The 24,767-nt window shown below is 36.7% G+C and overlaps 1 protein-coding gene across 2 annotated transcripts in view; it reads right to left on the minus strand.

Annotated features, from left to right (window-relative positions):
- BARD1 (BRCA1 associated RING domain 1) overlaps window positions 1-24,767 on the minus strand; it is a 90,040-nt gene that overhangs the window by 25,849 nt on the left and 39,424 nt on the right. For both annotated transcript variants that reach the window (XM_078329174.1, XM_008999430.4), the window contains 5 exons: window positions 21,516-21,596; window positions 18,780-18,952; window positions 8,409-8,517; window positions 3,619-3,751; window positions 2,963-3,055 (listed from right to left, as the gene is read on the minus strand). In XM_078329174.1, the coding sequence (XP_078185300.1) occupies window positions 2,963-3,055; window positions 3,619-3,751; window positions 8,409-8,517; window positions 18,780-18,952; window positions 21,516-21,596 (589 nt within the window). The remainder of the gene's footprint in view (window positions 1-2,962; window positions 3,056-3,618; window positions 3,752-8,408; window positions 8,518-18,779; window positions 18,953-21,515; window positions 21,597-24,767) is intronic.

Raw genomic sequence — 24,767 nt, forward strand, 5'->3', positions numbered from 1 at the left:
GGTTTTAAAAAGTCATACATCTTTACAATTAATTTTGAAAGCTTTGGTCCACCTATCATCTTTTAATATGAATGGTTTTCAGATTGTTTTGAATAGCTCTGAAACATTTTTAAAAATCAAACTGAGCCAGGTGCAGTGATATGCACCTGTAGTATCAGCTACTCAGAAGCTTGAAGCGGCCGGGCACGGTGGCTCAAGCCTGTAATCCCAGCACTTTGGGAGGCCAAGGCGGGTGGATCACGAGGTCAAGAGATAGAGACCATCATGGTCAACATGGTGAAACCCCGTCTCTACTAAAAATACAAAAAATCAGCTGGGCATGGTGGCGCGTGCCTGTAATCCCAGCTACTCAGGAGGCTGAGGCAGGAGAATTGCCTGAACTCAGGAGGCGGAGGTTGCAGTGAGCTGAGATCGCGCCATTGCACTCCAGCCTGGTAACAAGCGAAACTCTGTCTCAGAAAAAAAAAAAAAAAAAAAGGAAAAAAGAAGGTTGAAGCTGGAGGATTGCTTGAGCAAGACCTTGTCCCGTAAAAAACAAACAATGAATAAAACTGAGCTGCTTGACACTGAGAAAAGTCAGTATAGAAACTATGAGAAATATATACTGGGAAAGAAGCATTTGAAGGTTCTTGCTTCCTTTTTGTAAATCGAGTGACTATTTAAAGAAATTGTCTCAAACTTTGAACCTATTTCTCTTTGGACTCTCTATTAAAAAATATGAGGATACGAACTTCAATAACGATTCCATCCATCCTTTCTCCTAAAAGAACCATCGTTATTAGAGGATGTTATTCACTATTGTGAGAATCACCAACTAGCAAACTATTAAGCTAGTCTGAGTCCATCAGTGATTCTATAAATATGACACAGCCAAGATATTAAAGTGACAAAACTTACATTTCCCAAAGAAGGTAAATTTTATGGAAATGAATCATGTAGCCTGTATATATAACCAAATGCCAGTTCAGTATATACACAAGAACTAGACTCAAAAGTTAAGTGGTAAATGTCTTAACATTCAAAATTTCGTATGGCTTCTTTATTACTGAGACCTTATTATGAAGAAAATCTATTTCTTCCTATAACCACTGGAAAGGTTTCTGGTACAGGTTTGATACAAAAGCATCCCTAATCAGGAAACCATTTTAAATGAATTTTTTAGACACTGAGGCTCAATAAGACTTTGACAGATTTAAAAGGAAAAAGAAAATTCAAAACTAAGTGAGACAAATTAGTCCAATTACTTATACGTCTCAAACTCGTCCTAACTAGGAGAGACTAATTAATAGAGACTGATGAGAACAGATTGAGTGGCATTGCTAGTCACAGCCTCTTAGCTGGATGAGACTGCATCGGTTGAGATTAGCATCACAGAAAAGAAGTGGTAGCTGTATTTGAAAATGACATGAATACCAATTGATGAAAGGAAATTGTTTTACAAACCAAATCAACTTCAAACTACAGATTAAATTAATAATGATTAAGATCTTGATAAATCAAGCATTCTACCATAAAACCTTCAAAGCACAAAGCCATAAAACCATTTTTATAAACTAATTTTGATCCATCAGTTGCTTCATAAAAAAGTTTCATTAAATATACCCACTGTTCTTTCTTAACATCTTATTCAAAAATAATTACAGTCACGGAAAGTTTCAAAGGCATGAACAGAGACATCCTATGTACCTTTCCTCCAGTGTCCAATGTTAACATCTCACACCACGATTGTATCAACAATTTGACTTCAATACTTCATAGAGCTTATTCAGATTTCACTGTCTGTTTGTCTGTCTATCTATCTATCGATCAATTGATCGAATGATTTATTTTTGAGACGGAGTTTCGCTCTGTTGCCCAGGCTGGAGTGCAGTAGCACCATCTTGGCTCACTGCAACCTCCACCTCCCTGGTTCAAGCGATTCTCCTGTCTTAGCCTCCCAAATAGCTGGGATTACAGGCATGTGCCACTAGGGGTTTCACCATGTTGGTTTGGCTGGTCTTTAACTCCTGACCTCAGGTGATCTGCCTGCTCAGCCTCTCAAAGTGCTAGGATTAGACGTATGAGCCATGGCGCCCAGCCTGATTTCACTAGTTACAAATGCACTTATTTGTGTAATTTTATCTCCGGTAGTCGTGTTACATGACCACCACTAACATCAAGATATTCAACTGTATTGCTCCCCATGTTACTCCTTTGTAACCACTAATCTTTTGTAAATACTAATCTTTTGTAAATAATTAATAAACAAAAAAGGTCAAACCGCCGTTCTATATTAGCCACAGTGTCAAAAGTAGATATATTAAAGATTAAGGAGTAGAAAATAACAGTGTATGAGCTTTCTTTTCATTTTGTTTTAAGTCCCAAATGAATCCGAGGTTAAGAAAACTAAACAAGTGACAGGAGGGAAGGTGACAGGCAGCTCAGAAGGTAGCAGTGTATTGACTATCAGCAAGAAAGGAACAGAAAAACATTTCAGTGGAGGTCGAGATAGCTGGTGTAGTCACTCCAACTCAAGCAGTGCAAGGCAGTCAATTTCCCAACAGATTCCTAAAAATACTAGATTAAATTAACTAAGGCCAAAATGGTGTTATGCAGGTAATCATAAAAAAAAAGCAATTAAACTGCTTTCATCTCACAGACCGGTCATACAGTATACTTAAAACATGTATTATTAAATTCAATGTATCATTTAACAGTAACATGGATTGCTTAGGCTTAAAATTGAACCATGCATTGAAATAGTTGGTATTATAGGAAAAAAGACTTTAAAACCAGAACATATGTGTATACATTTACTAAAGACATCTAAATGCCACCATAAATATGAGAAGCTTTTTCAAAATGCAGTGACTAACCAGAGGTAAGGAAACTAACATCAAGTTCCTTAATCACGGGCATCAATAACCACGAAAAATAAAATAATTCTAATTCATTTTGTAATTCTCTCAAATCCAACACTTACATTCAAATTTTAGAATCCAGCATCCATTGAGAATCCCAAGCATACACTTCAGGGTACTCTGAACTGCATCACCAGGAACAACAACATGAGTTACTAAAACAGAAAAAAAAGCAGTAAGAGAAACAAAGATATAAGCCAAAATACTTCTTTGGCCTGCTTTTTATAACTAATCTAGATTTTGTAAACTTATATCTGAATTTTCTTCCAAGGCAACAATTTTTACACTGAAGTGTATGTCTTCTTCTATTTGGTATCTAGTTCTATAACCTGTCCATCAATATGAAAAATCAGATCATAAACCATGTATCTTAAAGCCATATTAGCAAACAAATTTTTATTTAATTTTCAAATTATAGCTAAGGGATTATGACATTACATTGCACTACAATTTATCCGTCATTAGCAAAGTCATAAATTTGCTCTTCTCAAATACTGTCTTGTCCTAAAATATATGCAAACTTTAAACTTTACATTTCCTAACTACATTAAGTCTATAAGTAGTTTATTACTGAAAAAATTATTTTAGATTTTACAAGATGCAAAGTATACCACCATCTCCCAAGGGTTAAAATATATGTAAATTATCAAAGGTAGTTCTCCAAAGGGATCATCTATTTAACATTTTTTTCTACCCCCCAAAAATTCAAAATCCTCACCTGTACTGTCAAACTCAGTACGTTTTTTAGCCTTAAGAATTGCTGCAAGCTCACTGAGCATTTTCTGTTGTTCTGAAGAAAGCCCACTGCCTATAAGGACAAGAGGTCCATCCTTTCGCTGCCCAGTGTTCATCTGTTAACACAAAAGGAGATGCCAAGTGTTAAAAACATTAGAAGACTAGACAAAGACATTAAACAGACCTTTACTTGATATAAGCTTGAATTTCATTACTTTGCTTACTCTACTAATAATTCTCAATGATTTCCATTGAATCTATACCCAGAACCTTTTAAATAATTGTCTCTTTATTTTTCCCTCAAGAAAATGTCAATCGAGATAGCTTTCTATACCCAGGGCATCTTGTTTCTTCAATTTTAAATTGTGTCTCTCTAGGGTTTTACTTCATTCTGTCACCACTAAGTCTTTTTCTTTCCCCAAGTAACCAAAAATATCCACTTAAAATGAGCAATCCCCTATTCCACCTCCACTAACTTGTCCCAATAGAGTTAAACTCAAAAGGTCTGTTTAGTTTAAACTGAGATTATCTGAAAAATCAAAGAATGCCAAAGCTTCTAGAACAGTGCTGACCCCAAAGATAGAAAACAAATTTTTATCATCAAAATAGTAACCACCTCAAAACTAGGAAAAGATAAAAACAGACAAGTTAATTCAAAACTTAGGAGATCAGATCCATAAACAGTAAGAAGTCCATGCAGCTCATGACTAAGAAGTATTCTAACAAAGACTAATAGTTTCACTTTAAAATCTAGGCTTACAATTTATAGACGACAAAAAAGACAAAAATAATGAGAAGCAACAGTGGATAGCATTAAAGCTTAGAAGTGAAAGACTCAAGCAAACAATGTGTGTGTGTGTTTATGTATGAGTATATATATATTTCCATAAAAGTGTTTGCAAATGACAGAATTCAACACTTAAAAGTTCAGCTAATCTTTCCTGGTCACTAAATTGTAAGATGATATAACCACATCTAACTTAAATGCTATAAACACTCCTCACATGAAAATAAATAGTTCAGTGTATTTTATGGATTGTTCAATTACTCTTTAATATTGAAAAACACTACAGTATTTTAGAAATTCTTGTAAGTTACACAAATACCATAAAATAGCTCTAAATAGAACAAATTACTTCTCAATGTATATAACTCCACTTCAGCTAAATCAGTCCTCTGCACAAAACTTGAGAGTGAAAAAGATATCATTTCTAAATATAGCATATGATACTATCTCTATCAACTCAAGTAAAGCACTAAAGTGGGTCAAGTATTTTCCTATCATACTTTTTAAAATTTGTATACAAATAGAAATGGGCACTAATTTCTCATAGTTAAAGAATGCTATAATAAAACATAAAGCAAACAGCTGCCAAAGCTACATTTCTGATTTGGGGTGGCGTGGCATGGAGGCTGGGGATTTCACTTGAATAAGCATAGGTCTCACTCCTGTAAGGCTCAAAAGAGGTGCAGAACACACCCCAAGGGTTTAATACTCTGATTTTACAGAGATTAGATACTATGTTCATTAGCATTCAATAAATTCAAAGATTAAATAGAGTACTTTTTCTTAGATAAAATCATTAGTTTTTACTAAATAAGTTCATCAAAAATGGGGTTTAAAAATCTAGAGAAAAGTTAAAAAGATAAACATGCTGCTCAGAATGAATCATGAACAGAGAAGTCTCAAATGAATGACAAGGAGCTTTTTAAATTTTTGTAAGATTAGAGGTTGCTTTCCAACGTGGTTTTCCAATAGCTGCTACATTTTACTTAAAACACAAAAACTCTAAAGAGGAAGTAGAGAAATTAAAACCAATTCCCTTCTGCAAGATGCTCCCTAAAGCAGCTCATTGAACAACGCTGATTTACAGGATTCCAGACTAAGCTACCAAGCACTTGTGCTTGTTTCAGAGGCAAGATTGTATCATAAAGAACACTCTAATGCTCAGACATGTATTCAGCACACACTTACTGCACACTCAGTATGTGCCAAACACTGTTCTCAATGCTAGGGCTACTGAAGAAAACAAAAGAGCAAGTCCCTGTCCTCACACCATTTATATTCTAGTTGAAATGGGAAAGCAACACAATGTGAATGAAGAAAACAATTTATAGTTGCTGAGTATGGTGAGACTGAGTTGAATATTGACCTAAGGCTTAAGAAATGTGAGTTCTAACTGGTCCTTTAATAAAAAAAAAAACACAACCTTTTATTTTTAATGGCTGATTAACCCTGGGGAAACATAGCCTCTTATTTTTACAAATTTTCTCATTTGCAAAGTAAGGAAATTAAACTGCTGATTTCTAGCTTCTCTTCCAATTCATTACCAAAACTACAGTTTGGAATACCTTTACAAGGCTGAAGTCTAAAGCAGAGGACATGGGGCTTTCAAGATACGTAAGTAGCTAGCCCATGAAAGCATCTATGAGTATCAAATTGTAGCTACCTTAGGCTACCTCCTTATCTTAAACAATGGTATCTACCACTACTCTTATGAATGATCCTTGACCTCAGCTCATCCCTTTATGTTATTTTCCTCCATCTGAGCAGTACTGTGATATGGTGGGTCTAACAATTCTCTTGAAAACCCCTCTTCTTCTCTCCATCCCCATGTAACTACCATCTATAATTCCAGTCATCAGCATTTCAAACCCGGACTCCACTACTAGAGCCTCCCACCCAACCAGCCTTCAGTTTCTTCCCACTTCCAGCTATCCTGCCGACAGTCCTATTTCAGTCTAAAACACACTGAAGGTGCCCTATTAAGTCTAAACTTGTATCGGCGAATTTAAGGCCTTTCACTATCTGGTCCCAATCTAGCCCTGAATCCCTCTTTAACACACTACATGCTCCTGTACAGTAAACGCTATAGTTTCTCAAATTCCTTAGGTCCTTTATGCCTCCTTGTCTCTGAGCAGCTGTTTCTTAGATTTGAGCTGCCATTCTCACTTTGTACACCTGATTTCAGTGGGGAATGTTGGCTGTGCACTCAAAATCGATTGCTCATTTCCTCCACACTAACAGAAGGCCAGTTTTGTTCAGGTAGCCCCCCTTTCAAAGACTGACCCTATCTCCAGCCCCAGGGTATGTCACAACCAATTTCTGACCAGCTCTGACCACTAAGACACAGGGGAAGTCCATGGCAAGGCTTCTGTGAAAGACTTTAGTGTCTCTTTTTCAGTTGGCCACTGTTATATCAAGAATTGTGGTAATCATCATTCTATAACCACTAAATTAAGTTTCTTAGTGAGGACAAATCTACCAAACTGAGGATGGCAAGTAAAGAGATACAAAGAATTTGGTTCCTTGCTGCAACCACTAAGTGCTAAATTAAGCAAATGCAGAGCTATCCTACATTGGGATTAATTATATATAAGGTAATAAATTATCTTCAAGCATTTGAGAAAAGGTTTTCTGTTATTAGAAACAGGCAGCCAATAGCATTCTATTAGATACTTCGCTGAAGTGTTTACCCTGAAAGACTTAAGATACTTTTTCTATGAAATTCTGTTTTTATTTATTTTTTGAGACAGTCTTGTTTTGCCACCCAGGATGGAGTGCAGTGGCATGATCTCGGCTCACTGCAACCTTCATTTCCTGGGTTCAAGCAATTCTCCTGCCTCAGTCTCCCTAGCAGCTGGGACTACAGGCGCATGCCACCATGCTCGGTTATGTGTTTTATTTTTCATAGAGATGGGGTTTCAGCATTTTGGCCAGGCAGGTCTTGAACTCCTGACCTCAAGTGATCCGCCTGCAACAGCCTTCCAAAGTGCTGAGATTACAGGTGTGAGCCACCATACCTGGCCTTTCTGTGACATTTTTACAGACCTCTCCTGTAGTTTCTATTTAAGCTGATTCTACCGTATGCTTTTATAGCTGATTTTACAAATTTTTTACAATGTACAGTAAAAGTTTTTACATCTGAAATCCCTGCTAAGCTATGGGTTTCTAAGAAACAGGCATTCTTTCCACTTTATCTCTAGCTTGTACCTCTCTCCTAAGCTCCAGATCTCTTCGACATCTCCATTTGACGTTTTACAGACATCAAATCAGCACACAGAACTATTGATTTCCTCCTCCATGGCAACAAATGGCATTATCATCTACCCCACTGCTAAGGTCATACTAATTCCACTCTACTCCCACGCTTCATATGTAATCCATCTGAAAGTCCTATTTAGATGCTCACCAGTCTCCAGCAATAATAAACTTCTTTCTAACCATCCAACATACCAGCCTCATTCACTGCAGGGCCTATATATTTGTGTCCTCCAGAATCACCTGGCAGCTTCCTCACTTCAACATTCAGGTTTCAATTCAAATCAGTGCTTTAAGGCTCCTCCTCTGTGACCCTTGCTAAAGCAATGGCCTTGCAGAAGCCCACAAGCTCCATCCAACGACACTCTACAAAGCTTCGAAGCAATCACATCTAAGTTCCTGAAATTATTTTATTTATATTAGTCCACATATTTACATTTTGTCTCTTTCCTATCTCTCACCAGATGGTAAGCTCTTCTCTGAGAATAAGAGTTCTACCAGTCATATTCATTGTTTTATGACTGCTGCCTAAAATACAGAGGGCTCAATAAGTATTTCTAGATGGTCACACTCTGATTGTCTTTGAATCCACAGTAGCTAATACTCAGGAAGTGCTCAATAACTGTTTGTGAATGTAAGCAATTTGGCAACTGGAAATTTTTCTATTATGTTCCTTTCATAACCAGTTTGAATTAAATATATAAATGTTCCAAAGCTAAATCCATACTTACTACCGAGCAATGGCTGGTTGAGGATGATTCATTCTTCTCTGGGAGCAGCAATAGTGACTTCATATCTTCATCGTCTGTATAATCCACAGGCCGCAGACCAAATATGTTACTGGTAAAATAAGTGCCGATGTGTTTAAGTAAGTCAAATGTGTGACTTGATTCTTAACTACATGAATGCACCAGTAGAACAATTTTTCAACATCCTTAATAGTAAACAACTTTAACTAAAATAAATTACTCAGAACTCACATTAGGCAGAAAAATCTAGAATCAAAAGCTGCTGAACTCAAAGGAGAAATGATGCACAACTTCAGTTTGACATCAGATTATAGGGATTGTTTTTACTGGATATAGTATTATGAATTTTTCACAACTACATTCTGTATTCTTATATTAAAATATGGCTTCATAATCACTAATCACTATGAGTGACAGACTTTCAAATGTCAATAAAAATCATTTACTATAGCTATTATAGGCCCTATAGTCTATAAAAATCAATACAAAATTAGATAAATTCACAGGACAGGGATTTGGTTCTACTAGAAGGAAAATTATCCCATATAACAGTTTAATAATGTAGTTAACAGGGTACTTTAAAAATTAATTTAAACATATATGCATACAATAACCTATAATAATCACAACCACTGCAGAACAAACTATTATGAACCAGAGAGATACAACCTTCTAGCATGTACTAATTCACAAGTCACAGAATGTTACAATGAAAAAGATTTTAGAGATCAGTTTGATCCCGTTATTTTAAAGATAAGAAAACAAAGAGAGAAGAACAGGTTCCAATGGTTTAACTAAGGTCATATTCTCCTTGTTCAATTTCACTGAAATTAAATATTGCTCAGCCTTAATTTTTCAACTTTAAGTAGCTTGTTACAACTATAGAACTTCTTCTGTGTACTATTGTTTCCTTATATATGGTTTGAAAATATGATTTAAATATACTATTCTATGGCAGTAAGTTTTCAAAATGAGTAATTCTTTTATAGTCTTTTATGGTTTTTTAAAGATTATGCTATATTCATATAATGGCCATTGAAGTTCATGTGAAAATGCAATGTGGTAAATGGGATATAAAGTTATAAACATGGTATAATACCAATTCTGCAAATTGTATCAAATGTATAGAAAAAGATCTGGAAGGAAACAAAGAGAAACACTAGGGAAAGTGGGAGGCATAAAATGCCATTTTTGTTTGATGCTGCATAGAGGTCCTGTATATGAGGGATACAAGATCTACTGAGTTCACATACAAGGTCATTAATGACCTTGGTGAAAGCTGTTTTGATGGCAGAGTGGGAAAAGGAAGCTCATGGATTAGAATAAGAAATGAACCACAGCAAATGTTTCTCTAATGACTACAATTCCTGACTATCAGGTCCAGTTGCTATTTCTTCTTTGGACAGTCCTGGTAAACACTGACAGGTCTATATTCTGACTCCCCTTTATGTCCAAGTCCAACAACCTCCCCCTGGCAACAGTCTTTCTCCAGCCAAGATATAGCACGGTCGATTGCACTTCAGCTTTGTATTTTATTTTTTTATTTTTATTTTTATTTTTGAGATGGAGTTTAGCTCTTGTTACCCAGGCTGGAGTGCAATGGCGCGATCTCTGCTCACCGCAACCTCTGCCACCCGGGTTCAGGCAATTCTCCTGCCTCAGCCTCCTGAGTAGCTGGGATTACAGGCACGCGCCACCACGCCCAGCTAATTTTTTGTATTTTTAGTAGAGACGGGGTTTCACCATGTTGACCAGGATGGTCTCGATCTCTTGACCTCATGATCCACCTGCCTTGGCCTCCCAAAGTGCTGGGATTACAGGCGTGAGCCACTGTGCCCAGCCCCAGCTTTGTATTTTAAAACAAAGTGACACATGTCACTGTTTACATTTACAGCAGACAATCTCATGGTGTTTTAAAAGAAACTCATCTACTACTCTTGATACTTACTAATTCATTCTCTAAATTATTACGCTCATATACCAACTACTCAATCTCCTCACACACATACATGCTATGCATATGACAATCAAAAAACAGAAGAGAGTTGAAGAACCAATATTCTAGGTCTTAAACCAAGTACAAAAATGAATAAATATAACAAAAATATTATGTCATATTATACGCCATCAAAAAAAAAAAACAACAAAAAAAAACTTCGTAGTCATGATTGCACCACTGCACTCCAGCACGACCAAGAGACACTGTTTTGATGAAAACAATAAATGAGGGAAAAAAGAAAAATCAATGCACACACATGACTTTTAACAGAGACAAACATAGATCTTACACCTCAAAAAAATAAAAGAGCCTAATCAAGTGCACTTTAATGCAGAGCAACTGAATTACATTAGCATAGTTATTTTACACACATATGAATAAAAGTCCACTATGACAACATGAAAAACTGTTAGAGTGCTTCTCAAAGTACCACCTTCAGCTAAGGAGGAATTTAAACCAAAAATCAACCAATAACACATGTTCTAGGCCAGTAAGATGATTTTATAAAGTGACTACCTGGGTTCCAATTTACATTTAGGATCCTTACTATACAAAGTCTACTATCTCACACCGTCTTAAAACATGTGGTTTCTCTGCTTGGATTACTAATCGCTTCTGCTCACACACAATTCACTAAATTCTTAGCCCTCCTGTAATGCTAATGAACTGAATGGCACATTACAAGTGCTACATATTTGGAAAGATAATCAGTTAACCTCAGTCCTGTATCATGGGAGATAGAGCCTATTAAATCCAGTCATGTTGCTTCTGCTTTGTCATGAACCATTAAAATTTGGAAGCAGACGTAAGTTTACATGTGGGACCTTCAAAGACCATAGCAAGAGAAGATGGGGCATGTGTAAGATTTATTATTATTTGGGCACAATAATGTGTGCTTTCTTCTCACTGATACATTTGAACAGACTAATGCTTTAGAGAATTAGTGTGAAAAATCAATTTAAAATGCTCCGAGTTGTATTTCATTCCCTTTGTAAAACAAATAGGTACTACATAGAGGAAAAATTGCATGTTACAACATGTATCAGGAACTATTAATATGAGTTATTACTAAAAGAAGGCAGTGATAAATACATTATTCTTCATCACCACACAAAGGAGGAAGACTTTTAGATTTACTACATCATGGACTCAAAACAGACATCAATAACTTGATTTGCTATTTATTAGAAAGGGTTATCAGGGAAGCTTATAAATACAGGCTTTTTCTAATTATACTTAAATACAGTAAATTATCTCTTTTCTAGCATGATTCAACCTAAAGTCTTACCACTCAAACTAGGTGTTTTGGAGGGATATGTAAGACTTAGAAAACATTGTCCTTGCCTATAATCCTACTGAGGATAAACACTCATTCAACAAACAGGTATTGTAAACCCAAACAAATAATGAGGTGACATAGAAGATGGATTTAAATGGCCTTGAGCCTAGGACTAGAAACTGGAATATGGTGGTTAAATGTTAAGGGCCCATGCAGGAAATAAGCAATAAGATTATTGAAATGTATGGAACTGACGGAAGAAAGCTTCTATCAAACCTTCTAAGCACTGTGTGCTCATGTGCAGAAACGAAACACAGTATGAAAAACGAATGAAAGAATCAGGTATAAAACAATGAACATTAGAAACAGTGTATGTCGCTGTGAAAATGGAAAGGCACATGTGTCTACTACATAAATGATATGGATCAATGCAACACCAAAGTAATTAAAACTATTCTGGAATATATGAAAATGTCACGATCCTAACTGCTGAATTTACATCTAGTACATGACAGTATATTAATATCTTTTTACATGTACCACTTTTGACAGTCAATTATTTTAATGCCCTATCAAAGAGAGTCTCGAATTCAGTGAAATGCAAATGATTATATGTAGACACTATACTTTACCTATACTAACATGGTTTCAATTTGTGTCCCCACCCAAATCTCATGTCGAATTATAATTTCCAATGCTGGAGGAGGGGCCTGGAGGGAAGTGACGATCATGGGGGTGGATTTCCCCCTTGCTGTTCTTGTGACAATGATTGAATTCTCAACAGATCTGGTTGTATAAAAGGGTGTAGTACTAATGATCAGGGAAATGCAAATCAAAACCACAATGGATACCACCTTACTCCTGCAAGAATGGCCATAATTAAAAAATCAAAAAATAACAGACGTTGGCATGGATGTGGTAAACCAGGAACACCTCTACACTGCTGGTGGAAATGTAAACTAGTACAACCACTAAGGAAAATGTGGAGATTCCTTAAAGAACTAAAAGCAGAAGTACGATTTCATCCAGCAATCACACTACTGAGGAAAAGAAGTCATGATACATAAAAGATACTTGCACACACATGTTTATAGCAGCACAATTTGCAATTGCAAAAAAGGTGGAACCAACCCAAATGCCCATCAATCAACAAGTGGATAAAGAAACTGTGGTGTATTTATACAATGGAATACTACTCAGCCATAAAAAAGGAATAAATTAATGGCATTTGCAGCAACCTGGATGGGACTAGAGATTATTATTCTAAGTGAAGTAACTCAGTAATGAAAATCGAAAATTCTATGTTCTCACTCATAAGTGGGAGCTAAGCTATGAGGATGCAAAGGCGTAAGATCCCCCCGGGGGACTCGTGAAAAGGTGGGAAGGTGATGAGGGATAAAAGACTACAAATTGGGTTCAGTGTATACTGCTCGGGTGATTGGTTCACCAAAATCTCACAAATCACCACTAAAAAACTTACCGATGTAACCAAATACCACTTGTTCCCCAAAAACCTATGAAAATAACAAAATTATAAATAAATAAATATAAATGGTGTAGCACCTCCCCACCTCTTCCTCCTGCCCCGGCCATGTAAGACGTGCCTGCTTCCCCTTTGCCTTCCACCATGACTGTAAGTTTCCTGAGGCTCTTCCTGTACAACCTGGGGAACCATGAGCCAGTTAAACCTCTTTTCCTTATAAAGTACCCAGTCTCAGGTCTTTCTTCACAGCAGTATAGGAACGGACTAATACATATACTGAATTCTAAAAATTACAATGTCATTAATTTTTTTCTGTTCCTTGACAGCACAGTACACTGGCAGAGTTTTACCAGTTTTTCTTCCTCTAATGTATTCTTGCACTATTCCTTTACCTATAATTTTAAATTATAATGTGGAAAATATACTTCATATAAAATATTTAAAGATGTAACTGGAGGTTTTAAATTTTAAACTATTGAACAGACAATCCAGGGTTTATGTGTCATTGCTTCTTGTTATCTAGGATGTAGTATAAAATATTGGATGACTTGCTACTGATGTTGACAGTAGATTCTATGTAAAAATGGATTTATGAAAAAAATGGATTTATGTACTAATATACAAAATGCATGATATACATCATGCATATCTAAGAAGTAGCAATAATAATTTCTTTATTTAACACACATGGAATGAGTATATTTGTAAAAACATGTAGGGGAAAAGTCACAAACACTGTTTTATAATCAGTTTGGAAAATATTCATCATTCAACGAGTACTTAAAAAAAAAAGTACGAACAACTTTTGGCACTAAAGAAATAATGAGATAAAAGGCAGTTTCTGTCGTCACAGAGCTCAGGGGAGGAAATCAGAGAAGCACACAGAAAAGGTTTTGCAGTCTGGTAAAGCTCCTCAGACCTGAAAGGGTGAGGAAGAGAAGTAGGTGCATTAACAGAGTAAGATTATCCTAGCAGAGAGAAAAATGCGTGAAGGACTTTAAGTGAGATAGCACTTAGAACTTTTTAGAACTACCATTAAAACAAAAGAAAACAAAAAAAGCGCAGAAGAGGGATAGTGAAAGAAAGGGAAAGTGAGAGAAAGGGAGAGGCAATGTACCATAGGAATATGAGGTGCTCTCGAACTGTAAGCTATAGTCATAACAAATGGGAAGTGTTAAAGTACTGGCCTTCCTCCTAAGGGCAATAAGAAACCCCGAACAGCTTCTTAAACTTCAGCCCTGCCACTCAAAAGTCGTATGACTTTAATGAGTTACTTAAACCACTTGTGCCTGTTTCCTAATGGAGATAATAATACACCTATTTTACAGGACTGTTGCCAGGACCAAATGAATACACCAAAAGCATTTAAAACAGTACCTGGAATATGGTAATAGCTCAATAACTGCCATGGTATTACTGTATTAGATTTGCATCTTTAGAAGATACATACAGAATGAGGATAAGGAAACAAAGTAAGTTATGTCTGGAGCATTAATCTCTTATCTTCATTTTCCCCAATTTTATGATACAATTTATGCATGTTTTTCATGAAAATCTGGATGTTTATTTACTTAGGGAAAGTATAGAACCATGTCTTCTTAACAACACTCTATTTTCATTTTCCCATATGATACAATCTAAAGAGGATGAACGACATGACTCTGAAAATCCTTTCCTAACTAGGAATCTTTCTGATCCCAAAGATGAGGAAAAGGAAGTACTTATGACAGGGTTCAGTTTTGTCCCAAAGGCCGCATTCAGAATGCACTATAATCTTGTCATATCCTTTCCCTCAGTAATAGTAGAACAGACACCTGCCTACAATGGTGTCCTGAATTCCTTAAGAGAGAATAAGAGAACTAATAAGAGAGAGAAAGAAGAGATGGGCAAATTTAAACTTGTACTGGCATGTACTGATCATCTAAACTGCAAAAACATAAGCAAAAAGGCATTTTTACTGATGCTAAATCTATCACGCATGACAGGATACCAAGAGAGTTCATGAAGGAAATCCTCCATGAACAACTACAAAACTGCAAACACACATATTTAATTTTTCAGGTCACTTTGCTAGCTATGGAACAGGAAAAAGCAGGGTAATTCAAAAGAGCAACATGGGGTTTTAAAGCTATAAAACATAAATTATCTCTGTTGTAGGCAATTAATTATTTGAAATTAACCTAGGGCAGTGGGAAAATTAATAGGTCCAATGGTCCATAGGAATATTTCCTACTTCAGAATTCAACATTCTTCCAAGGAAAACTCTGTTAATGGCAGATCAAGTACCACATTCTAAAATCCTACATATCCATTAAAAAAAAAAAAGCATATGTTATTCTCCACACATTCAAAATGATTCTGGTGTGACCAACTGAAGCTAGAGCTGTAGTTCTAGCTTCATACTGGGATGTACAGAAGGCAGTGGGGAAGACAGATTACCAATGATGTTTCAAACAGTTATAAATATTCCCAGACAACAAATATTATCGACTATATAAACCTTTTTCTCATGATCTAAGGTTAAAACAGAACGGATTTTCTTTCTTAGATATTCTTTTTTTTTTTTTTTTGAGATGGAATTTCGCTCTTGTTACCCAGGCTGGGGTGCAATGGCACGATCTCAGCTCACTGCAACCTCCGCCTCCTGGGTTCAGGCAATTCTCCTGTCTCAGCCTCCTGAGTAGCTGGGATTACAGGCACGCGCCACCATGCCCAGCTAATTTTTTGTATCTTTAGTAGAGACAGGGTTTCACCATGTTGACCAGGATGGTCTCGGTATCTTGACCTCATGATCCACCAGCCTCGGCCTCCCAAAGTGCTGGGATTACAGGCTTGGGCCACCGCACCTGGCCTTCTTAGATATTCTTTTAGTTCCCAAAAGGTAAATTTTTAATGCAAAAAACAAAGAGTTAAATGAATTAATACTGTTACTTAAATGCAAGACACATTAAACAGTAAGGTGCCAGAATGTTCAAGTTAAATCAAAACAAAGAAGATATATGACTTTCCATTCTATATTCGAATCCTCCATAATTATAAAGATTTAGGGTCCAAAAACATTGTAGTATGAAAATTAATAGCTAAAAGAACATAGCCTTCATGGGAAAAAATAGGGTTGAGAGACTTCACTGGTGAACTATGAAAGCTCATTTATTTTTAAATAGTGAAGATGGCAAACAAAGAGTATCATCGACTTTAAAATATATTTTAAAATTTATTCTTCAGTAGCAATAGCTAATTTTCAAGGGTACAACAGTAGAGCTGGCTAGTGGCTACTCAATGTCCAGCACAGATATAAACATTTCCATCACCGCAGAAAGGTCTACTGGGCAGTGCTGAGCTACAGATATATCTAAATTTGCCACGTCACTAGGAAGGCCTACTTAAAACAACACTGAAGGCACCTGTGCCTTCACTCAATGTCTCATGCCCCTCCTTGTATATTAATAAGCCCTCTCAGTGCAGTGAAGAATCATGGTATACGAACCATAAGACAGGCTCTGTGTTTTGGCTCATTAATCCTCACTGTGCTCTGAAGAAATAGAAACGCAGCAGGCATCACCCATGTTTTATAGGTGAGGACACCAAGGCACAGAAATTAACCTGCCTGAAGCTATAAAGTCAAGAATGGAGTCACAAATAAAAGCTGGATTCCCTAACGCCCTAACCAGATCTCCATTCATTAAAGTAGTCATAGCTGATTTAAGAATCCTAGAATGAAAACTAACCAGTTTCACTTGACCTAGGCAATGATGTGCTTTACCAAATGGCTTGCTACAAATACAGGAGGGTTCTATCCGTTAGGTCCTTACAAAGAAATAGTTATCTCTGTTAGTCCCATGTATATAGACACACACACAAACACACACACACACACACACACACACACACACACACACACACACAGAGAAACATACACACACAAGAATATACATATCTTATAACCTGTGATGAGAGATAAAAGAAATTAGACACATTTACTGAAACTAACAGCACCAAGGTATGGTACATTCTTGCATTATTAATTTGGTTTTCAATTGTGTTAAATGGTTGCCAATAAAGATTACAACCTAGAAGCTCTGCATTTTGTAACTTATTTGCATCTGCCACCATTGAAAGCCTGATTTTTGTGTGCTCTTTTTAAACCAAAGAAGCAACAAGAGCACAGAGTGGCAATGACTGCATTTTCATTTCAACTACTTAATTAACTGAAAAGAATAAAATAATACATAGGGAGACATGAACCAAGTTACAGATTAAAGATACAAAATCTACATACAGCATTTACTGGTGACACTCTTGACAACAGCAATTTTAAAACCCACCTGCTGACATTCACTAATGCATCTCTGTGTCCTGCCACAAAGTTTACCCAGAACTGCATGTGAATGATGTGAAAAATCTAAGAAATAATTCAACTGCCCTTGCCCAATATTAAATTTTTATATGCTTTACCTGTTGTTATATTACACACACACAAAATGGGAATGAAATATTTAAAATAATTCCAAACCATTAGGAAGCATACAAAATAATTATTTCTATAATACTTATTAAAGAATAAATCAATCTATAGAATATAAACACTAAGTGAATTTTTCCATTAAATGAAAGCCTCCAAAATTAATTTGACAATTGTTTCTGAATTAAGAAAGTGAATCTCCTCCAAAGATGTCAGCACAGTCATCCCCATTGGTATCCATGGGGAATTGGTTCCACCACCCTTGTGATGTCAAAATATGCAGCTGCTCAAGTCTCTCATAAAAAATGGCACAGTACGTACTTATAAACTACACATATCCTCCCATATACTTTAAATCATCTTCAGATTACTTGTAATACCTAACAGTGTGAAATGCTGCATCTTTATACCATATTGCTTTACTTAGATTATTTTTTATTGTTTTTCCCTATTTATTTTTTTAAATTTTATTTTATTTTAGGTTTTTATTTAAGTTGTGAAGGTTATATAGGTAAACTTGTGTAATGGAGGAGTGCTGTACAGAAGATTATTTCACCGCCCAGGTATTGAACCTGGTAAGTAATAGGTATTTTTTCTGCTCCTCCCCTTTCTCCCACCCTCCTCTCAAGTAGACCCCAGTACCTGTGGTTCCCTCCTTTGCTTGTATTCATGAGTTCTCACCACTGAGCTCCCATTTATAAGTGAGAACAGATATAAATTGGTTGGTTATCTGTTCCTGCGTTAGTTTGCTAACGAAAATGGCCTGCAGCTCCATCCACATGCCCACGAAAGACATGATGTCATTCTTTATTGTGGCTGCATAGTATTTCATGGTGTATGTGTACCACATTTTCTTTATCCAATCTGTCATTAATATTTCCCCAATATTTTTGATCTGCAGTTTGCTGAATCTCAAATATGAAACCCAAGAATATGAAGAACCAATTGTATCATAAAGAAAAAGGGCATGAATGCTGATTATAAATGCAGAATCTGATGATCACATCTAATTTTAATTGTGAAAGAGAAGAAAGTCATCAACTTGAATATTAAAGTCTCTGCTTTATCACATACCTTGATTCAAGAATGTAAGCCAATTTTTAAAATAATTTTTAAGTTGAACCACTTACACAGCATTCCTGGAGGCTCCACAGGAAAGTAATAGCTTGACTATATCCATGTGCCCATTCTTGGCTGCATCGTGAAGTGGTGAGTCATTTTGATACCCAGTGGTATTCACCAATGCCTTATGCTGGAGCAATAATTCCACTATCTTTAGGTGCCCATGATTGCAAGCTTCATGCTAATTAAATTTTTGAAAAATAAGTGAAAGAAGTGATAAGAAAGAGTAATGAATGATATTATAATATCATACTTTAGAAAAATGTAAATGTCAGGACTCCAAGTTTGGGTCTCCTCCCATGATCTCCCTTCGTGGAAGCCGTCTCCCTTCCCACATAGTGGGAGCTCTCTTTCCCCTCCCAGATTTCCCCTCTGTGGTCCGCTTCCACCCAGTGTGGAGGCTGCTTTTCCTCTCCTAAACTCCATCTCTCTCTCTCAATTCCCTACCACTCAGACTGGAAGCTGTCTTTCCTATCCTGGATTCCATCTTCCTGGATTCTCTCACTCAGTGTGAGAGGAGCTTTTCTTCTCTGGTTTTCCCCCTCTGGGAACCCTTCTCACTCAGTGTGAGAGCGGCTTTTCTTTCTCTCACTCAGTGTGAAAGTTAACTGTTTCTTTCTCCTTCTCCTTTTTCTCCCTCTGCTTTAAATAAATCACTTTCTATAAAAAAAAAAAAAAAAGCAAAATGTAAATGTCAGGCAGTAAATTTACTGTTACCTAAATACTCATGAAGACTGTTAAGTTGTTGACAGAGTGAAAGTTACTATTAACTCATCGTTTTGATAAAGATCTGTGTAATTCATGAAATAAGAAAAGGCAATTCATTTGAGCCTTGGGTCCAGCACGTTTACATTTTTTTTGAGATGGAGTCTCCGCACTGTTGCCCTGGCTGGAGGGTAATGCTGCAATCTTGGCTCACCCCAACCTCTGTCTCCAGGGTTCATGTAATAATCCTGCCTCAGCCTCCTGAGTAGCTGGGATTACAGGCACACACTACCATATCTGGCTAATTTATTTTGTATTTTTAGTAGAGACAGGGTTTCACTATGTTGGCCAGACTGGTCTCAAACTTCTGACCTCATGATCTGCCTGCCTTGGCCTCCCAAAGCGCTGGGATTACAGGCATGAGTCACTGCGCCCGGCCCACCATTTTTTTTTTTTTTTTTTTAAGAAAATGTAGCTTGTGGGCCGGGCGCGGTGGCTCAAGCCTGTAATCCCAGCACTTTGGGAGGCCGAGGCGGGTGGATCACGAGGTCAACAGATCGAGACCATCCTGGTCAACATGGTGAAACCCCGTCTCTACTAAAAATTACAAAAAATTAGCTGGGCACGGTGGCGCATGCCTGTAATCCCAGCCACTCAGGAGGCTGAGGCAGGAGAATTGCCTGAACCCAGGGGGCGGAGGTTGCGGTGAGCCGAGATTGCGCCATTGCACTCCAGCCTGGGTAACAAGAGCGAAACTCCGTCTCAAAAAAAAAAAAAAAAAAAAAATGTAGCTTTAAACCAACTATAGCTCCTTGTTCTACAATAAATTTAAAACATTAAAAAAAGACTATGTATTTAATAACAAGATGATACAAAAAATCTGTACCAGTACATACACACATCATGCAACAAAGTATCTGTGGAGTACTTTGCTGAACCTACAGATAGCTGTATGACCACTGTCATTAATAAGAGAAATAACATGAGTAGGAATACAAAAAGAGCTTGCTGAATGACTGAACTGGTAAGAATGGAATGCTCAAAGATGCCTTAGGTACAAATCTTCCCTTATGTCTAATGAACTACTAACAATGTCGTATTCTACTAGATCTCTCGCGTTCTATACTTTTTAAGTACATCTATTTCAATTTATAATATGTGATACCACACTCAACATCTGTAGGTCTATTTTTAGGAGAAAGGAATCCTAATTAGGCATTAAACCCTCTACATCACTAACCAATCTTTACTACAACTTGTTAGTAGCTTTGAAGAAAAAAAATTAAGGTTTCTTTGAAAAGGTTAGCCAGCCAGTAGAGTCCAACCAGCAAAGTGACTGATCCAGACTAAATCGTCCCAGCTTTTTAATTTCCGGGCTGCATTTCTAGTTTACAGGATGAAGGCATCTACTTCATTTGCTGCCACTTCTGTGGCTGCATTCAAATCTCACATTTATTTTTCCTAATGTAATCAGCCTACATAGCAATTGTTTCCAAGTATTTGTGTCATTCTGTTTCCAGATTATGCTTCACACTTTTACTTTTAGTAATAATAAGCAAAGACTTTTAAAAACATTTAATGTAAGCAAAGATTTCTACTGTCTTATATCTCTGCAATTGGATAGGGTGTAAGTGAGGCTGAGATAGACCCTCAGTAAGAATTACTTCCTTGTGATCACTTTCCTATACTCAGTCCTCTGACCACTTTTTGTTCCAAGAAATTTGGTTCCAGTGACATGCAGTGCTACAGAATGGAGCCTGATGTCAGCTGTAGGTGTAATCTCCAGACATTAGCTAAATTCTGCAATATAGTACAAGTAGATTCCTAAATCTAGTCTGTCAAAAGGTAACCAATTTCTTGCCTGTCACAAATGAAAAGCTAGAAGGAAAATAATCATGTTCTCATACTTGATGAAAACATAAATTTTTCAGACTAAAAAGAGTATATGTGGCAGAGGATGAAACATAGACAACTACATAACTATAAACTATAAGAACTGTAAAACATAAAAAGAATGAGAATAAAAACCAGACAGATACCAATGGTGTCCATCCAGCATGGTCTTTAACATTTGGGTCACTTCCATTTTGTAAAAGGTATTCAACAGAAGGTATGTCGCCCTAGAAAAATGAACAAAATAGAAAGAAATTAAAAAGCATTAAGGAAAGAAAGGAAAACATTGAGATTTTTTAAATGTTATCTTCAAGATAAAGTAAAACTTAAATAGTTGTCTCTTAAGGCTACTGTTCATGAGTGAATAAAGAAATCATTAGGCCAGGTGTGGTGGCTCATGCCTGTAATCCCAGTACTTTGGGAGGCCAAGATGAGTGGATCACCTTAGGTCAGGAGTTTGAGACCAGCCTGGTTAACATGGTGAAAACCCATCTCTACTAAAAATACAAAAAATAGTTGGGCATGGTAGTGCCACCCCATAATCCCAGCTACTTGGGAGGCTGAGGCAGGAGAATCACTTGAGCCCGGTAGGCAGAGGTTGCAGTGGGTAGAGATCATGCCACTGTACTCCAGCCTGGACCACAGAGTGAGACTCTGTCTCAAAAAAACAAAAACAAAAACAAAACAAAACAAAAAAAAGAAATTATCTATGCATAAATTATTCTGAGATATCAAGAAATACGGTCATGCTTGAATACAGACTACAAAATCTATTAGCAAGCCATATTCAAAATTCATTTCACGGTAACAAATAAAGAACACTAGCTAAAGATCATCTGCTCATAATGAAGTTTTAAAAGCCATAATTTTATTTGTGAAAAAACATTTTTGAGTATATATGTAAATGGCTTCTGGGTATTGTTTAAAACAGACAAAACTGTTTAGCCCAGAAGACTGCTCAGTGAAACCAAAGTTAAAAAACAGCCAAATTTTTTTATTGGCAGTTACTCCATCCTAATACATTCATTTAGTTTATATTCACCTTATTTGTTCAACAACATTTTCTACGAAGCAACAATTGCTCTGTTTAAAATGGCAGAAAAGAGATTGGTAGCAACCTATTTGAATCAGCCCATGGAATTAGCATTACATTTTTATCCCCTGCCCCCCGCCCCGTTCAAGACTAAGATCACCACTCATTATCAACTAACTCTACAGGAAATAGAGCTTCTGTAAATCCATGATGTAGCCTTACAAATCTTTTCTAACAAATAGTTTTCAACCTCTCACTCTTTATTTCCCTATTCCAGTACTCTGGAGATCTACACAACAATGTTCTAACAGTAGCACACCAGTGCAGTGGAGAGAGAAGGAAGATGAAGGTACAGTAAGAAATACAGTAACTTCACTTTATAATTCAACACCTCTTTTTGAATGAAGAAAAAGATCTGGGAAATAAGTGAATTAAAATAAGGCACAAGGCAATGAAAATGAGGGCAGACAATATTAATTTGGCTTTTATAATATTAAGACATTATCAATTATTAAACAGCATTAAAATTAAAGTCTCCTTCCCAGTTTTGAACTTTCTGTGTTTTGTGTGTCATGATCCAACTAAATCCTACTACAAGTGAGTGGACCTTTAAGGTCACTTTAAAGCTGTCTTTTGAAGTAGGAAATAAAATAGCTTCCTTCTGCTGCCGGCCTCCAGTGAAGGTAGACTCTGGCAAAGGAGTTAAGTCTGAGGAACAGGTCTCAGGGAGTCTGCCCTCTTTCTCGCCTCTTTTTTATTCCTTTCCCTAGAAGTGAGACACAGAATTCTTAAGCTATCGAATACCAAGGTCTCTTAAATATTCCCCTTCGTGTAATGTGGGAAGATCTGACATCTCTCTTTTATATTTAATTACTTATTATGTTTTAAGTATCAGTTAACTCTTAAAAAGGCTTTTTAAAAATCTCTAGCTGTAAAATAAGAGATACTATCCCTTTGTAAAATAACGTCAGGTTACAGGAAGAAAGAGGCGTTTATGCCACGGGACGAAGGTAAAACTTTTCTTGAAATTACACTATTATCACCAGTCACTGCAAATGTAAGTAAACCAGTTCTTTTAGAATAACAGGAGAGGGTACGATAAGTCCATGAAGATAAGGCAAAAATAACTAGCAGAAGGTACTCTTAAAAAAGACTGAATAAAAAGCCATAGATGACAGAAGTTACATACATAACACTGTGTTCTGAGTTTTGTGAAGTGCTTCTTTAGTGAATAAATCTCTCCCCTCCCACCCCTACCCCTAATACTCTTTTCTAAAATGATTTTTTTCCTCTGTTGGTTTGACATTGCAGAAATCATTAATTCTCCTGACTTTTGATTTTTTTTCTTTTTAAAAAATTTTACTGGCTTGGGTGCACTGGCTCACGCCTATAATCCCAGCACTTTGGGAGGACAAGGCAGGTGGATCATGAGGTCAGGAGCTCAAGACTAGCCTGGCCAACATGGTGAAGACTCATCTCTACGAAAAATACAAAAATTAGCTTGGCCTGGTGGTGCACACCTGTAATTCCATCTACTCAGAAGGTTGAGGCAGGAGAATTCTTTGCACCTGGGAGGCAGAGATTGCAGTGAGCTGATATCATGCCACTGTACTCCAGCCTGGGTTAACAGAGTGAGACTGCATCTCAGAAAAAAAAAATGCTTTTTATTTCTAATTGTCTCTGTTTCCATGCTCTGGGCTGCTTCTCAAATACAGCAAATCTTCAGTTTTCTAAAAAAGTAAATCCACATGTAACATATATTTTTATATTCCTAAATTAACAAAATTACCATAAATGCTCGATGGGCCTAAAAAGATCATAGGTTTCAAATCAATTGACCCAGTTTCAAGGAAAAAAAATAAAAAAAGAAACATTTTATTCTACTTCTAGAGGAAGTTACCATGTATTTAGCAACTGGAGTGCAATGGCATAGCTCACTGTAACTTCAAGCTCCTGGGCCCAAGCAATTATCCTGCTTCAATCTCCTGAGTAGTAGGTGGGACTACAGGTATATACCACCAAGCTTGGCTTTTATTTTTTTTAGAGATGGGGGCCTGTGTTGCCCAAACTAATGGACCCAAGCAACCTCCTGCCTCAGCTATGTGAGCCCCTGCAACTTTTGCTTTATATTCATATCAGTTACAAACGAATGCAGGAATATCTGCCAAGATACAAATTTGATTTTTTTCAATAACAATCCTGTAAAAAGTGAGATCAACCACCAGAACCACGCACATTCCCTATGTTCAACATGAAAATACTCTCACACACAAAAACCTTCTCAAACATATTTCCCCTTTCTAATTCTACGTGGTAATGAAAAAACATAGTAAAGAAGATTAAAAAGGCCGGGCACGGTGGCTCA

This window comes from Callithrix jacchus, chromosome 6 (genome assembly GCF_049354715.1).
Source record: "Callithrix jacchus isolate 240 chromosome 6, calJac240_pri, whole genome shotgun sequence".
NCBI classification, from domain to species: Eukaryota; Metazoa; Chordata; class Mammalia; order Primates; family Cebidae; genus Callithrix; species Callithrix jacchus.